This window comes from Oncorhynchus clarkii, chromosome 29 (genome assembly GCF_045791955.1).
Source record: "Oncorhynchus clarkii lewisi isolate Uvic-CL-2024 chromosome 29, UVic_Ocla_1.0, whole genome shotgun sequence".
Classification (NCBI taxonomy): domain Eukaryota; kingdom Metazoa; phylum Chordata; class Actinopteri; order Salmoniformes; family Salmonidae; genus Oncorhynchus; species Oncorhynchus clarkii.
Window position 1 is genome coordinate 17955882 of NC_092175.1, and position 19025 is coordinate 17974906.

Below are 19025 nucleotides of genomic sequence, written 5' to 3' on the forward strand. Positions count from 1 at the left end.
CACACATGCAGAGATCAGCCGTTCACCTACTCTGCATCTCACAAAGACACGGCAGTTGGAACCAAAAATCTCAAACATCCCACCGGTCTAATGTCTATTGCCCAAGCGAGTCTCTTCTTACTATTTAGTAGTGGTTCCTTTGTAGCAATTTGACCATGAAGGCCTGATTCACGTAGTCTCATCTGAACAGTTGACCTTGAGATGTGTCTGTTACTTTTATTTGGGCTGCAATCTGAGGTGCAGTTAACTCTAATGAACTTATCCTCTGCAGCGGTAACTCTGGGTCTTCCTTTCCTGTGAAGATACTCATGAGAGCCAGTTTCATCATAGCGCTTGATGGTTTTTGCGACTGCACTTTTTCCGGATTGACTGACCTTCATGTCTTAAAGTAATGATGAACTGTTGTTTCTCTTTGCTTATTTGAGCTGTCTTTGTCATAATATGGCCTTGGTATTTTACCAAATAGGGCTATCTTCTATATACCTCCCCTACCTTGTCACAACACAACTGATTGGCTCAAACGCATTAAGAAGGAAAGAAATTCCACAAATGAACTTTTAACAAGGCACACCTGTTAATTGAAATGCATTCCAGGTGACTAACTCATGAAGCTGTTTGAGAGAATGCCAAGAGTGTGCAAAGCTGTCATCAAAGCGAAGGGTGGCTACTCATAAGAATCTCAAATATTTTTTGATTTGTTGAAGTGCAACACTGGCGGATGTGGTGGATTGAGATGCATCCAATGCAAAAACAACTGATATTGGTGGGATTTTTTCTATTATGTAACCGGTGATTCAATCGACTCTGGCGGTTAAACATTATTATGCAACTTAATAGGAAAGGAAAGAGGAATACCTAGTCAGTTGTACAACTAAATGCCTTCAACTGAAATGTGTCTTCCGCATTTAACCCAACCCATTTGAATCAGAGGGGTGACTTGTTAAGCACATTTTTACTCCTGAACTTATTTAGGCTTGCCATACCAAAGGTTGAATACTTATTGACTCAAGACTTTTCAGCTTTTCAATTTTAATTAATTTGGGCTTTACTTGGCTCATCGTGCTCTAGTGACTCCTTGTGGTGGGCCTGCAGGCTGACTTCGATCGTCAGTTGAACAGTGTTTCTACTGACACGTTGGTGCAGCTGGCTTCCGGGTTAAGTGGGCAGGTTTTAAGAAGCTCGGTTAAGCGGGCAGGATGCATGACTTGACCTCCACCTCTCCCAATGAGACAAGATCGTAATTGAATCTCAATTGGATATCATGAAATTGGTGAGAAAAATGGGTTAAAAAAAAAATTCAAACACAATTCCACTTTGACATTATGGGGTATTGTGTGTAGGCCAGTCACACAAAATATCCATTTAATCATGTTTTATTCAGGCTGTAACACAACAAAATGTGGAAAATGTAATGGGGTATGAATATTTTCTGAAGGCACTGACTGTACAAAACATTAGGACATTAGGACCAGCTGAATCCAGGTGAAGGCTATGATCCCTTATTGATGTCGCATGTTAAGTGCATTTCAATCAGTGTAGATGAAGGGTCGGAGACAGGTTGAAGAAGGATTTTTAAGCCTTGAGATAATTGACACGGATTGCATATGTGTGCCATTCAGAGAGTGAATGGGCAAGACAAAATATTTAAGTGCCTTTGAATGGGGAATGGTAGTAGGTGCCAGGCGCACTGCTTTGAGTGTGTCAAGAACTGCAACACTGCTGGGGGTTTCATGATCAATGGTTTCCCATGTGTACCAAGAATAGTCCACCACCCAAAGGACATCCAGCCAACTTGACACAACTGTATTGGAGTCAACATGGGCAAGCATCACTGTCGAACGCTTTCGACACCTTGTAGTCCATGCCCCGACAAATGTAGGCTGTTCACTCAGTGTATATGACAACAGGATTCAACACATACAGACCTTGAAGTTGTGGTAGAAAAAGACTGCCTAGATAAAGTTGACTCATACTTTGCCTTGTTACTGTATCATTCCAAGTGCTCTCAGCTGTAAAGCTACTCGGCTGTTCTAGGTCATGTTTAAATTGAAAGGGATTGTGCTGGATTTCAGGATGGGCTGTATAGTGGAGCAGGAGGACAGTGGGCTAGCTAGGGCATTCCTTGTGATGATGTTTGATGTACAGTATATTGGATTTCAGCAACCGTACCCTGAAAAGTGGGGTCATCTCTTCTAGACTTCCACTGAATCCACTGAATAACCATGGTCACTGTGCATGAGAGTGGTGTCAGCTTTTATTTTATCCACCACCATTATTCAACATTTAAACACATTTTTGGGGAGAAACCATAGTAATGCTGCTACTTTGAATAGACACACATTTGCTCTGTGATTTTTTGGCACTATGCTAACAGCTGTATTTGAAATCTCATTCTCTAGGTGTCCACTGCCAGGAGATGTCAGAAGACACCAAGAACCAAGCTCCTTTCCCTGTCTACCCCTCAGTAGGCTACCAGATCCTCAATGCAGACCACCTACTGCTGAGAGAGAATAGCCAAGAGCTCCTGGGGAACTCCGGCCTGCAGGCCCAGAGGCAGGCCTTCCTCATCACCAACCCCGGGGCGGGCCTCCTGCGGCCGGCCGTCAACGCCACGTATGGCCCCCTGTCTGTGGAGAGGCCTATCGGCCGAGAGCTGCTCCTCAGCGGCCGTAGGATCCTTCCTGTCGTCCTGGCCCGCCAGGTCCGCTCCTCCATGCCAATTGTCAGAATCCTCTTCCACATGCCCGATTTGGCCAGTGGAGGTGACGCTGGGATGAAGGCAGGGGAAAAAGAGGACAGGGGTAGTAGTGGGAGGAAGGGAGCGGCGGAGGAGGGGGCACATTGTGTGACGGCGTATGCCTTCTGGGAGACACGGGAGGTGCGGGGGGCATGCCTGCTGTCCCCAGGGGGATTCTGTGTGGCCCAGTTGAAACCTGAGCCAGCCTGGTTCAGCCCTAGGGAAAGATTGGGAGAGGTTCAGGGGAATCCCGTAGAGATCTACTTCCAAAGCCGACGGGACCGGACGGGCCAGTGTGTGCCCCAGGACAGCCTGCAGCGTGTGGGGGTGGGGAGGGGCGGCCCAGTGGGGTCTGGTATACCATTGAGGAGGGTAGGGAGTGTCAACCTCCTAAAGGCCTCACCTGGGAACCCTACATTTCTGCGTCTGAGACTAGGGGGAGCCTTGGTAGTCCAGACCTCCTCCAAACCACTGAGATCCACCGACTTGGCCACTTTCTATGTGTTCCTGTCCAATGTGTCTGCTGTGGAGAGCTTCACTCTTAGGTAAGAACACTGCTTGGATATATTGTTTGTCTGTGCGTCTCTCTCATTGCATAGCTAGAATATCCAGATCACAATCAGATAGTACGTACAACATTCATAGCTAATTTATCAGACTATGTACATAATGTTGTTGATATGACTTCACTGTCTATATATTGTATTGTACTGCTTTGTGTGCAGAACATATTCTGTATATACTGATGCACTCTCAAAACACTGACTATTGAGGATCAATTCTACATCCTATTTGTTTAATATGGGTTTACTAATACACATTTAATGTGTTACTGCGTCCCCTCTGTTACTATGATGCATGCTACCATGATGTGCTGTCCCCTGGCTCAGAACATAAATCCATATGTAACATTAAATGTATACATTTTTCTTTTTTTGGGGATTATGAAAACATATAAAGAACACAACAAATGTTAACCTTTCATGTTAAGCGGATTTTATGAGTACAAAATACACTATATATACACACAAGTATATGGACACACCTTCAAATTAGTGGATCGGGCTATTTCAGCCACACCCGTTGCTGACAGGTGTATAAAATTGAGCACACAGCCATGAAGAGCTCAGTGACTTTCAATGTGGCACCGTCATAGGGTGCCACCTTTCCAACAAGTCAGTTTGTCAAAGTTCTGCCCTGCTAGAGCTGCCCCAGTCAACTGTAAGTACTGTTATTTTGAAGTGGAAATGTCTAGGAGCAACAACAGCTCAGCCGCAAAGTGGTAGGCCACACAAGCTCACAGATCGGGACCACCGAGTACTGAAGCGCGTAGCGCATAAAAATCATCTGTCCTCGGTTGCAACACTCACTACCAAGTTACTTCCAGAGGCAAGTAACTGTTCGTCAGAGCTTCATGAAATGGGTTTCCAAGTCTGAGCAGCCGCACACAAGCCTAAGATTACCATGCGCAATGCCAAGCGGTGGCTGGAGTGGTGTAAAGCTCCTCACCGTTGGTCTCTGGGGCAGTGGAAACGTGTTCTCGGTAGTGATTAATCACGCTACACCATCTGGCAGTCCGACGGACGAATCTGGGTTTGGCGGATGCCGGGGGAATGCTACCTGCCCCAATGCATAGTGCCAACTGTAAAGTTTGGTGGAGGAGGAATAATGGTATGGGGCTGTCTTTCATGGCTTGGGCTACAGTAGGCTTCTTAGTTCCACTGAAGGGAAATCTTAACTCTACAGCATACAATGACATTCTAGATGATTATGTGGCAAGAGTTTGAGGAAAACCCTTTCCTGTTTCTGCATGACAATGCTCCCTTGCACAAAGCGAGATCCAATCAGAAATAGTTTGTTATGATCGGTGTGGAAGAACTTGACTGGCCTGCACAGAGCCCTGATCTCAACCCCATCGAACACCTTTGGAATGAATTGGAATGCAAACTGCGAGCCAGGCCTAATCGCCTAACATCAGTGCCCGACCTCACTAATGCTCTTGTGGCTGAATGGAAGCAAGTCCCTGCAGCAATGTTCCAACATCTAGTGGAAACTATTCCCAGAATAGTGGAGGTTGTTATAGAAGCTTAGGGGGACCAACTCCATATTAATGACCATGATTTTGGAATGAGAGGTTTGACTATCAGGTGTCCACATACTTTTGGTCTTGTAGTGTATGTTGGAGGAAGTTAGCAAAAGAAAATAAATAATTGGTGTCATTTTAGGCCTTGTGCGAAAAGTTTATCACCATGATGTATGGGAGAGGCACTTCATGAAGGATAAGTTCCATGCATTTAAATGGTAACTTAAGGCCACTTGATTGGCGCCAGGGCGTGTCTCCAAGGCCATGCTGTGGGATGGTTGAATGCTGGTGTGGCTGGGAGTCATCTTGCAGTTCCGCTCCCTACACAGATTACAGACTTGTCGTATGCTAGTCCCCGTCTACTTCACTCCAGACTGAAAGAAGATCACAAGTCGCTCTTCCATAGATGGGGGAAATAATTGGGAAATTATTCGGCAGCCTTCATATCTTAACATCCCATTTAATGTTTGAACGGGGATTTCTGAATATTTTAGTTCATAAATAATGCATCAATTTAATGGAGCAAGAAAACAAATAACTAACAGCTGCCTGACTCCTTTGGGCCGAAATGAACTTATTACACAGGCAGCTCTATCGCGCCAAAACACACAATTCAATCTGTTTTGCAACAGCTCTACTCACTGCCTCGGATGCACATCACAGAGCAGAATAATATTGCTTTTATTGGAATGTTTTAGATGAGTATACTGAAAAACAGCAGAACATGCTCTATCTTCTGATACAGTGATATCCCAAAGCATACCCTGACCTTGTGTTAATCCACAGTTCATATCCTATTATATGACTAAAAGGCACAGGGAGGGATATTCAGTACAGATAACAAAAGATGAAACCTCCACTAGATTAGTTATTGTCGAAATGGGACCTGTGACTGGCTGCCAAAAATGTTACAAGTTTAATCATCTCTGAACCTGAAACTGACCTGGATTTGTTGCATTGCGTCGGTGGGGATCGAGGAGAGTTGCGTGAGAGATGCCTACCCTCTCTGGTCACAATATTTATTTGAGAGATCAATCTGTTTGCCACCTGAATCTCCCAAATCCATTGACCCACTGCAGATGCTGTCAGGCCTCTGTGCTTGAGTCCCATTGCTCTTCATCGCCCCATACTGGGATTTAGAGAGGGGAGACGAGTGAAGGGACTGAGCCGAGTGTTTTAAGGCCATGTGGAACCAGGTCTGAATTGGCTTGGCTCAGAGATGAGTGATCCTTCCTTGGGGAAATCCCTGCTCCACTTCACTCCTCCAGGCCCAAGATTGAGTCCAAACCCCAAGGGTTATGGCAGATAATCCTTGTTCTGATTGAAAACGATTCGAGAGGTTAACCCTTTGGGTGGAGATGATCTGACCACCATTCCATTACTGCCTCCTGGACTTGTGTTTGTGTGCGGTCGTAAATGTGTGAGGTGTGTGTGCAATTGTGTTTGTTGGTAGTTCCAGTCCCACAGTCATTGGAACAAGGCTACAGTAAGCGTATTTGCTGCTCTACCTCATAGCCAGTACTCAGAGACCATCAGGAAAAAGTACCAACTGTCATATTTGAGTAAAAGTAAATATACCTTAATAGAAATTGACTCAAGAAAAGGTCACCCAGTAAAATTCTAAAAGTAAAATTCTCCTTTCGTAAAAGTCTAAAAGTATTTGGTTTAAAATATACTTACGTATCAAAAGTAAAAGTATAAATAATTTCAAATTCCTTATATTAAGCAAAACAGATGGCACAATGTTATTGTTTTTTAAATTACGGAAAGCCACGGGCACACTCCAACATTCAGATTGGAAAATTTACAAACTAAGCATGTGTGTTTTAGTAAGTCCTTCAGATCAGAGGCAGTAGGGATGACCAGGGATGTTCGGTTGAATTTGACTATTTTCATGTCCTGCTAAGCATTTCAAATGTAACACATACTTTTGGGTGTCAAGGAAAATGTATGGAGTAAAAAATACAATATTTGATATAAATAGTAAAGTACATATACCCCAAAAAACTACTTAAGTAGTACTTAAAAGTATTTTTACCTAAGTACTTTACACCACTGGAGACCATCCATTCCAGTCTGTCCAAAGTGGCTATCCCTTTTGCTCTTTCCCTCTATGAAAAAGCCCACAGTACAATATCAGCATATACCGAGATCATACACTACAATGTATATTAAACTTTAACTTATTTGATATTCTCTACAAAGCCTTATAGAGTTACTTGTGGAATTAATTTCAATATTTTTGGTGACCGAATTGGATTCTTCTCATATCAGTTTCTTTATAAACACTGAGTATTTCCTTTTGAAAGAAGAAAAAAATTATACCAAGCTTACATTTACCAAGCTCACTCCTCTAGCCTAAACCCTTAAGACTGTTAGAATCATCAAAATCAAAAAATCTGAAATTAAAATGTCAGAAGCTAATATAAGGGTAGAGAGTCTTAGCGAGTGTTTACATTAGATATGAAGTGAACTCGGAATACCAAATCCACAGACACCTACTGTAATCTATGAAAATGAGCCCACTCTGTTTGTCCTCCTGCTGCATGGTTGGCTGGGAAAATTAGCTCGCTGGAAATGACGGTTGCATGGCAGTTCATTTTTCACAAGTAATTTACTTTGCCCCGTAGAATTGTGGGTAACCTAAGGACATTTCAGGCAGCCTTATTTTTTTTATCTGCAACATTTTTTGATTGCTTAGTCCAAAGGAATTAATACTTTGTCAAATTCAGGCCATGGGATGCTAACATTGTGTATTTTGAAAAGTGCTATTTTAGTGATGAGTTTGTGCTGTGCTTTAAGGGAGGTACAGGAAGTCTCCGGCAGCAGTCTATTTAGCTGATAGCCTGTTGGCTGTTCCACACTAAATAGATTGTAAATGTGGGATATGTGAAGGTAGTAGATGAAGAGTGGAGCTGTAAAACATCACAAATGAGATGATGATGAGTTGACTTTGAGGAAGTCACACAGACAGCTCTATGAAGTCTCCCTTAATGTCCCCCCTTTTCTACGTGATCTCAGGCAAAACATTCATTTAATCAACCTCCTCATTGACTCTTGTTTCCTTTACCATCCTGATCTCATACTTAGACTGTTTACTGATCCAGCCAGGCTTAAAATAGACTGTTGTCATCTGGCTTTGCCCCTGTTGGTCTGAATTCCTCCTGGTTCCTGGTACTGGCCAACTAGATCGAGCTATATGTGTAAAACAAAATGTCCTCATTTATCTTAATGGAAAAATCCACTCAAACTATCTTTTAGTATTTTTTTCATTAGTCCACTGTAAATATAGTCCACAAAATGTTTGCATGTCAGCAGTCAAGTTTAGCAGATGTAGGACTTTCAAGCAGGCTGTGTTTTTGCCGTTTTTGACTGAATTTCTCTTTTAACAGGAGTAATGATATGTTTGGTTGGTAGATTGTTTGGCTGTGATGCTGGCCTTGCCTCAACAAACCTAGCTGAGAGTTGATTAGTCTGGCTCCTGACCCATGCCTCGGCCCTGCCTGGATTAGTATTGATCAGAATATCAGCTGTCACAGAGCACCAGTCTTTGTATGTTTGACTGACTAACACACCTCTGCAGGTGGACGGGACAGGGGGAGGGTGTGTGTGTGTGTGTGTGTGCGTGTGTGTGTGTGTGTCTAACCCCTCTTATCATATTTTATGAAGTTGCCTTGCCAGTGTGTTTGTGTTTGTGGAGATTAGGAGTTGTATGTCTGGCAGTGTGTGACTTTAAGCCACTGGGCTTTCACTTCATGACCACACTATTCTGATGTTCTCCCCATTATCTGAATATGTTCCCCTCTAATACAATTGCTGTAATAGACCTAATGGAGAAGTATTTCTGTCTTTGCTCCTGTTTGTGCTGTTTCAAACAGTCAGCTCAGTTTAAAGAATAATGAAATGTTAGTACTTAAGACAACACCCTGCTAAGAAATTAGTATTCCAATCGCAAATTCAAATACTTGCCTATGAAAGCAAATCATTTTCTGTCTGAAACACACCACTGACGGGCGCTATCTGATATTATGATCCACAGCTGCATCACATGCCAGTCACCTTAATGCCACATAAAGAGCATCAGTGATTCCTATCACATGTGTGTTTAAAGGTGACAGGCAAAAGTCTCCACAAAACTATAACACTTAATAATAATGCTCATGTAGGCTTCATTAAATTAGCCTCCACACACCAAAAAATATGACTATATTTTAGCTGTCATTTCTACTTTTTGGTGAATGTCATTTTCTGTCCATAGAATTCAAGGATGACGTAATTTGAGGGCAAAAGGAAAATAACAATTGCTCACTGCAAGGAACTCAAGCTACAGGCATGGCTTTTATGAGTAATTTTCTGGATCAGAAATGAAACAAATGACACTGACATGATCTGGGAAATAAACATGTATGTCAATAATGATTATACTCATATGCAGATAATGCAGCCAGGTCACCTGTGATATAAGTCAGTGTTCAATGTTCATCCATGTCTGATGACGTGGAGGAAACCAGACACTAGGGACAACAGTGAGCACTGTTACCTTGAAGTAGGTTTTGGTTTTGCTAGGGCATTGTAGACAGGGTTGGCGGACGGGTGTAAGCATGTTCGAATCCAGCGACAGAAATTTGTTTTTGAGATTTTTGTTTTAAGCCTATCCCAAACCTTAACCCTTACCTTAACCATTTGGAGTTAATGCCTAACCTTAAGATTTCAGAGTTAATGCCTAAACTTAACCCTAACCTAAAAAATATTCAAATAATAAACTTAATCTTTAAACACTTTGAAATTTGATGTTTGGAACAACTTCGTAATTTGAAGTTTGCGAAACATGAAGGAACGTCTAATTATGACATGAGACTGTGAAAGCAAGTAGAGATAATGAGATCCAGTATGATCTAGCTAGTTAATTAGCTAGCTATAGCTAGACAGTGTATTCCCAATCAATTTGATGAGGCTCCCATTCATACAGCTAAGATTAGCTAAATGTTTTAGTTGATAATACTTGTTGGATGATACAACACATGTACAGTATAATGAATGTTAGCTAGCTAGTTACCTAGCTAATACACTTAGTTTACTTCTTGGGAAACAATATTTCTGCTATCTAGCTAGCCATTTTTGCTGCAGCCAGCAAGCTGTCTAATCAAAATGTGGCTAACAACCACGTTAAAATAATTGAGCTATTACTGGTCAATTGTTACCATATATAGCTAGCTAAACACTTTCGGACAATTGTACTGTGAACACAAGGTTAGCTAGCTGGATAGCTAGCTAGCAAACATTAGCTAGCCCAAGTGTGGCTTAGCTAACCAAGAACATCCATGATCATGATCTCTCCTGGTGAAACTGCTTTGATAAGCATTTTCTCAATCACAAATGCTTTTACCACTTTGAGCTGTACATAATTAAAGATCACTTAAATAGTAGTGTCGTTTCAAGTGATTTATTATAGTTAGCTAGAAGGAGAACAGCATCGTGTCTTCTCATTCTGCAGCATAAATCTGACCGACCACCAACTGTCACACTAACCAAGTTTCCGTCAACAGTTTTTACGTGAGTAAAGTCATAACATTTTTTACAAAATATCACGACAGCTGTGATGGAAACAGGAAGTTTCGGTACAATAATTTGGACATGGTGGAATCTTTTTGTGTCGGTAAAATTAATTATGCGGGAAATGGCGGTGAAAACTCATTTTATGTGCAAATATTGATATAATAATCCAAGTTTATTTTGATATGATGGCTAACGCGGTGATGGTGTGTCCTCCCACTATGATTTGAGAAACAATGTGGTGAAAGTGAACTGTGATCTCGATGCTCTTTTCCAACAAATATCGAGGGTCTTCTGGTGACATGATGATCGAAGCTTCACAGCCTTTTGACAAATACAAATATTCTTGCTCGTATCCATAATAATCTTATTATGTAGACTTGCCTACCCGCACAGCCTGACCTCATTATATCTGTGAGCTGTTGTCTAGAGCTCACTAGCCAAGGCCAGGGTAGGCACATTTGCTGTTTAACTTTCAAATAGAGTTGAAAATGCGATGGAATCTTATTGAACTTTAGATTTTTATTCGGTACATGAAAACTTAAGTACATTTTGTGTGCACTACATCGCCATGCACTGATTTTTATCCACTAAAAGTACATTTGGTGGACACACACCACTGGTGGGAAAATATAGAGTATTCACATGAAAATCTGTCGCCAATTGGATCAAAACCTAGCTAGTTTTGTGAAAAATGAAAACTACTTTGAAATTGCTGGATCAAATGTAAAATAGAGTTCTGATTTTGTTTCACATACTAGAAATGTGTGAAATTGTGCACTAGTATCAGACAATTTAACATTTTCCAAGAATTCCAATAGAGCAAATTGACAGGTAGCCATACCTATTTTAGTGTTATATCAAGGATACAAAATCTACCCTGACCAAAATATTATTGCAGATCATTTTATGATGTATTTAGCTCTTGTATTGTTGTAGAAAGGTTTGGAAAAACAGGGACATCTTTGCCTGTCACCTTTTAATGTTGATGGGTTCTGACAAATAATCATGATTTAATCATCTTTTCTAGGAAAGGTATTTTATTCCTGTTGAGATAGATGAGAGCGATAGACCTTTATCTCGCTGATGGAAGATGTGAAACTCCATATTACTTTACTTTATTTAGACAAGTATTATATTAACTAGACTGCTCTCACATGTAGTGGCCTCCAGTTCTCAGTGTAATAAATATGTACAAATAGGGATTTGTAAAAAATAAAAAAAGGCACTGACTGCGTAAACATTTCAATGGTGGTTTTGACTAAATTCAACTTCCAGGCAGCCCCTGGTCGGCCTTCAAAATCTATCACTAGGTCTCCTCCCACGCCTTGAAGTCTCACGTGTCTCTGTTCTGTCCCCTATCTAAGCCTTTATGTTCGCTGGGAGGAACAGACAAGCTGTCTGGCCTATGGATTGAGTCGAAAAAAGCTTAAGGCAGAGCGGAGAGAGCTCCAGGGCCATGTTGCACAGCTGGAAGAAACCCAAAAGGAGATTAGTGCTTCCTTAGGCCACACAATCAACGGGCCTGATTAAGAAACAATGTTACAGGCACTTCTCCATTTAGATACACACACACACACACACAATGACGGAGACAAATGGGCCTGGTCAAAAGTACTGCACTACATAGGGAATAGGGTGCCATTTGGGATACAGACACAGTCAGCCCAGACTCGGCCAGGACAGAATCACTCCATCTAAATCTAAGCTTGTATGTTTTCACGCAAAGAGAAACACATATGTATTACATCACATTAAACATATATTGCAAATGTATATTCTGTACTGGACAGATTGACATAGATTTAGGTTATATCGGTTATATCTCACACGCATACACAAGATTAAAGACTTACTTTGACTCCTTGTACTCCTTGTACCCACACGCAATGCACATACAGTGCCGACGTTCAGGTCCTGAACCTCCCCTAGGTTCTTACTGTGGAATGCAGTGTTTGGTTTTCGCCAGGCATAATGGGATACATCCAAAACGTTGACTGAAGTTTGCCAAAAAGCACCAGGAAGCACCTGGATGATCATCAAGACTCTTGGAAGAATGTTGTATGGACAGATGAGTCAAAAGTATAACTTTTTGGAAGACATGGGTACCATTATTCCTGACAAAAACGAAACAATGTATTCCACAGTAAGAACCTTATACCAATTGTCAAGCATGATGGTGGTGGTAGTGTGATGGTTTGAGGATGCTTTGCTGCCTCAGGACCTGGACGACTTGCCGTAATAGAGGGAACCATGACTTCTGCTCTGTATCAGAGAATTCTCAAATCAAATTAAACTTTATTTGTCACATGTGGCGAATACAAGTGTAGACCTTTACTATGAAATGTTAACTTACAAGCCCTTAACCAATATTGCAGTTCAAGAAGAGCTAAGAAAATATTTACCAAATAAAGTTCCAAAAAATATTATAATAACAATAATAAGAAAAATAACACAATAACATAGCAATAACGAGGCTATATGCAGGTGGTACAGCTACTGAGTCAGTGTGAGGGAGTACAGGCTAGTTGAGGTCATTTGTACATGTAGGTAGATGTGAAGTGACTATGCATAGATAGTAAACAGCGAGTAGCAGCAGTGTACAAAACAAATGGAGGGGGGGGGGGTCAATGTAACAGTCCGGTGGCCCTTTCATTAATTGTTCAGCAGTCTTATGGTTTGAGAGTAGATGCTGTTAAGGAGCCTTTTGTACTTGGCGCTCTGGTACCACTTGCCATGCGGTAGCAGAGAAAACAGTCTATGACTTGGGTGACTAGAGTCTCTGACACGTTTATGGGCTTTACTCTGACACCGCCTAGTATATAGGTCCTGGATGGCAGGAAGCTTGGCCCCAGTGATATACATTTGGTAAATCTGACAATTATTCGATCCTCTGATTCCTGCTTACAAGCAAAAACTAAAGCAGGAAATACCAGTGACTCACTCAATATGGAAGTGTTCAGACGACACAGATGCTACACTACAGGACTGTTTTACTAGCACAGACTGGAATATATTCCGGGATTCATCCAATGGCATTGAGGAGTATAACACCTCAGTCGTCGGCTTCATCAATAAGTTGTCATGTCTTTACTATTTGTGATGACATATATTTTCAAATCGATTACCTAACGTTCAATTATTTGATTAAATTCATTTGGCAATAACTAACTCATTAGGAATGCGGGGCACCACTGAATCATTAGTTTATAGAGAGGGCTATGTCCCGAATCCACTCTTAAAGATCTGAAGATCTTTTATATCAATAGCAGTCAATCATGAATTATTCTTTACCTTCTATCAGTCTCATCTGAAAGTCGTAAAATTCTTGGTTATTTGCTCGAACCCTAATATAAATTATGAATCAGCGATGTACAAATTGGCTTAATTATTGATTTACTAACTAATCAATCAAATCACAGACATACATGAAAATACACAGTAGATATTGTACATTGGGTTGCTACATGATACAAAGAAAACGTCCCTAGCGGACGAAACCGATATGACGGCTTGGTAGACAAAAGAAAAGGGGTGTGCAGTTCAAGAGCGGGAAACTCATAGAGGAATACGAACCTCATAGAAACTGCTAACACTTTACATGAACGACCGCTCATTCGAAATCGCAATTTTTATTTATGCACGTATGTCATTGTTGTTTTCTCTGTTGGAATCCAGTACGTCTGCTGGAGACAGAAAAGTCTCTGGTTGCGTTTCCCCGAAGATCAAAGTATTTTGTGGATGTTAGAATGGGTACTTCAGAGTACAGTGTTTCGGCAGTTGACTATGTTCTTGTCCCAGATTTACGTCATTTCTAACTTCAGACTAGTAATTTGTGTCGTCTGGAATTTCTCACTTATTCAGTAGTGAATCGATAGTCTCAAAGTTGAACCATAGCCAGCCAATGGTCCACGTGGGATGGTTTTCTAGTCTTATAGTTTCTACAGGTCTTAACCATTTGAGACATCGGCCTTACCATGTGTCTCTTTGGCACCTTGTAGTTTTAACCAGAGTCCCCCGGCATGTTTTGGTCTTAGAAATTCCACCATTTGCATCCTTAGCTTACACCGGTGTTTGCGTGGTCTGGTGTGAATATCAGCAGGGGTGGGTTTTATACGTTTCAGTAGAAAATGGCTGTTCCATGAAGCCAAATGTGATGTCTGGGCTCACGGGGGTGTGGCCACTGACTAGTTAATCTTCATATGAAAACCAATACTCTTGTTTAGAAGGTTAATATCATATTACATCTTTTCACAAATAGTTTCATGTTTATTCACATACATTTCACAATATTTAGATGTAACCCTGACAGCTGGGAAATATACACTTTAAGAGGTACAGTTATGTGTGTTTCCTGTCCTTCATGAGATCACCAAATGAAACACACTCGTCATAACTGTCCCTTAAGTGTCCAGGGACCATTCATCACTAAGTATTGAACGCTGAGCTGTAGTCAATGAACAGCATTCTCACATAGGTGTACCTTTTTTCCAGGTGGGATAGGGCAGTGTGGAATGTGTTTGAGATTGTGACATCTGTGGATTTGTTGGGGCGATATGCGAATTGGAGTGGGTCTAGGGTTTCTCGGATGATGGTGTTGATATGAGCCATGACCAACCTTTCAAAGCACTTCATGGCTACCGACGTGAGTGCTACAGGAGAATATCAGGCCATCCATCTTTGCGCTGAAGCGCAGCTGGGTCATGCAGCAAGACAATCATCCAAAACACACAGTCAAGTCAACATGAAAATGGCTAAAAAGAAACACATTTGAAGTTTTGGAATGGCCTAGTGAAAATCCAAACTTAATCCCAATTGAGATGTTGTGGCATGACTTTAAATGAGCAGTTCATGCTTGAAAACCCACAAATCTCTGTTTGGCATGGAAGAGTGGGCCAAAATTCCTCCACAGCGATTTGAGAGACTGATCAACAACTACAGGAAGTGTTTTGTTGGACTCATTGCAGTTTAAGATGGCACAACCAGTTATTGAGTGTAAGGGGGCAATTGTTTTTTCTCACAGGGACATTGGGTGTTACATAACTTTGTTTATGAAATAAGTATGTCATTGTTCACTTAGGTTACCTTTATCAAATATTAGGTTTCGGTTGAAGATCTGATAACATTCAGTATCAAAAATATGCAAAAGTAGAGAGAAGGTGCAAATATTGTTTCACAGCACTGTACATGCTTATTAAATAATTCCAGGAAGTCTGATGACAAGATCTCCATGGTCAGGAAATGTTAGAGAGCATTCTTTACCTACACTGGGTCACCCCATCCTAGGGAGTTTGTATGAGGGCCTCGTACTGCCACCGTGCCTGGTCCTCCCACCCTTACAGGCGTGTAATGAGGGCTCCTGCACTGCTGTTGACTGGATAGATAGACGGGATGATATCACACAGCAGATTAAATGATCAGTGGTTCCCCAGCAAGCAGCTAGTGCTGATGGGAATAAGATGTGCCTGCTGATTCTCAGTTTGCAGGCAGGGAGGTAAACATCACTTCTCCGATGTCTTTCAGCATACCTCATTAGAACACACACACGCACATGCATGCACACACACACACACGCACACACACACGCACACACACACAGAGAGAGACCAGCCAAACAGTGGTAATAACATGTTCATCTTCTTTCAAATTGAACTTTCACCAACCAGGCAGCTTTAGATGCTGAGCGCAGAGCAGTGCAACTTCCATAGACAAACATTGGCATTAGAATGAACCGTAATGAAGAGTGACTTTTAACTTGGCACCATCATAGGATTACACCTTTCCTAAAAGTCAGTACGTCAAATGTCTGCCCTTCTAAAGCTTCCCCGGTCAACTGTAAGTGCAGTTATTGTGAAGTGGAAACGTCTAAGAGCAACAACGGCTCAGCCGAGAAGTGGAACTACCGAGTTCTAAACTGCCTCTGGAAGCAATGTCAGCACAAGAACTGTACGTCAGGAGCTTCATGAAATGGGTTTCCATGGCTGAGCAGCCTGCACACACACCTAAGATCACCATGCGCAATGCCAAACGTCGTCCAACATCAGTGCCCAACCTCACTAATGCTCTTGTGGCAAGTCCCCGCAGCAATTTTCCAACATCTAGTGGAAAGCCTTCCCAGACGAGTCGAGGCTGTTACAGCAGCGCAGGGGGAACCAACTCCATATTAATGCCCATGATTTTGGAATGAGATGTTCGACAAGCAGGTGTCCACATACTTTTCGTCATGTAGTGTACGTCATGCTTCTATCATTATCTGAGGTTCTCAGGTGATCTTAGATAGACCCACCTCCCCTGCAGCAGATACATCATGGGTTAATAATACTCAAACAGAAACGTGGAGATTCTGTTGATATCAACTCAAGTAGCCTGTGTTTGTACAGTATGTGTGTATGTCAACTGACCTGTGTGTGTTACAGTCACTGTGTGTCTGTGTGTTCCAGAGCCACAGTGAGGAAGGGGATGTCATTCAGTACAGCGAGGCCCAGTGACTCAGCCTTATGGGACATCGCCCTGGAGTCTGGCAGAGGGGGCGCAAACACCATCTCTGCCGTGTGTCAGAGGAAAACCATCACCACCGGGAAAAGGTGTGTTCAAGAATGAGAGGTTCCTAACCCCTATTGAATTCAAATGAATGAAGCTACACATGGTTCTGAACATCTTATTCGTTACAAAACTGCATGATTGCCAAATTTCTAAAAGCCCTACATTTTCCACTTTCTTAAATGGCCTTCCTCCTGTCCTGTTACCACTGACTGATATAAGTAGTGGACGATTGTTGATGCACAGCACGTGTCGAAGACGAGGGTAGAATAAACAAACAGATTTGTTATAGATTTCTGAGAATTCTCCTTGTTAAAACATCAGGATTTATTTTAACCTTTATTTAACTAGGCAAGTCAGTTAAGAAGAAATTCTTATTAACAATGGCAGCCTAGGAACAGTGGGTTAACTGCTTTGTTCAGGGGTAGAACGATAGATTTTTATCTGTTAGCTTGGGGATTCGATCCACCAACCTTCAGTTACTGGCTCAACGCTCTAACCACTAGGCTACCTGCCACCCCATCCATTAAAATAGGAAGAAGGAAGAAATTGCAAATCTAGAATTTTGATTGAGGAATAAAACTATTGAATTTCATCAGTTGCCTTGTTGGTGTGGTCATGGCATTTTTGCGACAGCCTGTTATTGTATGAAGGTCTATGTAACATTGTGATGAATCACTCTCATTGTAAATAGACTGAAGGGACTATTTAAATTCCTCATTAGGGAACTATTTTAACAGATACAGTATATGTGACATAGTTATTTGCTTTAGGCATTAATTCCCCTGATTTACATTAGATATATTATGAGGTCAGGTGAGGTCATGTGGTCAGGAAGAAACTCTGGGCCCTAGTTATAATCTTATGCAATGTGCACCGGTTTCCCGGACAGAGATCAAGCCTAGTGCTGACTAAAAAAGCACTCCCCAATGAACAATATTAATTGAAATAGAGTATACGACTAATCTTTTACCTGGGAAACCAGCCCTATAACTACCAGGAATAACATACAGTAATTGACAATGCAAATCAGTTGTTTGTAATCCTCTGAGATTATGATGACATCAGTAAGAACGTTAGTATTCCTGCTGTCTACCACAGTGGGGGAGGGATCAACTGGTCTAATATGAACACCTTAAAACCCTCAAACTCAACTCTGGACCTCGAAGCCTGTTCCACTGCATTTCTTAATTGTTCCCCTCTAATCAGGGCCTTCTTTAGATCTGGGATACCAGGTAGGTGCAATTCATTATCAGGTAGAACACAAAATTAGCAGGCTCCGGACCTCGTAGGGCAGGTATTGCCAGGGGTACGCGCAATGCTGTCGGGTGTACGAATACTTTTTAAAAATGTGATTTATTTTTCTCTTCACATTTTCAAACAGTACATTTATATTTTACAACATTTGTGTGTTTTTTTTCTTTCCTGATTAGCCTAGTTTCACTGCCAAAAATAAAATGTAACCATCTAGTGTTTAGCAAAATAGCAACACAATGTCAAATACAGGTATCCTAGTCAAATAATTAACATCCAATCATATTAACCGTTACTCTCTCACAGTAAACCTTCACTCTTGCGCAGACATTTAGAAACTAAACATGACAATTGGAAAAATAAGCGACAGGAGTTTGAGTTAGAATAAAGACGTATAAAAGCAACAGATACCATTAATAAGAAAGGGCTAGAAGCGTCTTATATGGTGAGCTACCGAGTGGCTAGGACAGGCAAGCCCCATACTATTGTGGAGGACTTAATTCTTCCTGCTGCCACGAATATGGCTGGGACATTGCCGGTGGAAAAGTCCCAAAAAACTATACAGACAATTACTTCATCAAACAACACTGTTTCACAACGCATCAGTGACTTGGCAGGATATGTTTTGAAACAATTACTGCTTCACGTACATGCCAGTGAATTATATGTGTTACAGTTGGATGAGTCAAGTCAATAGATGTGGCGGGCCTGGCACAGCTCCTGGTATATGTCCGTTAGGTTTATGGGGGGTCAATAAAGGAGGACATTTTTAAAGTACTGGACAGCTTTGTGACATCAAATTGACTTTGGTGGTCAAGATGTGTTGGTATCTGTACTGATGGCGCAAAAGCCATGACA

At 41.6% G+C, this 19025-nt stretch overlaps 1 protein-coding gene across 1 annotated transcript in view; it reads left to right on the forward strand.

Moving 5' to 3' along the window:
• LOC139388661 (transmembrane protein 132D-like) overlaps positions 1–19025 on the forward strand; it is a 47165-nt gene that overhangs the window by 11810 nt on the left and 16330 nt on the right. Inside the window, exons 2-3 of the mRNA XM_071135476.1 lie at positions 2400–3282; positions 16814–16957. Coding sequence (XP_070991577.1) covers positions 2400–3282; positions 16814–16957 — 1027 coding nt within the window. The remainder of the gene's footprint in view (positions 1–2399; positions 3283–16813; positions 16958–19025) is intronic.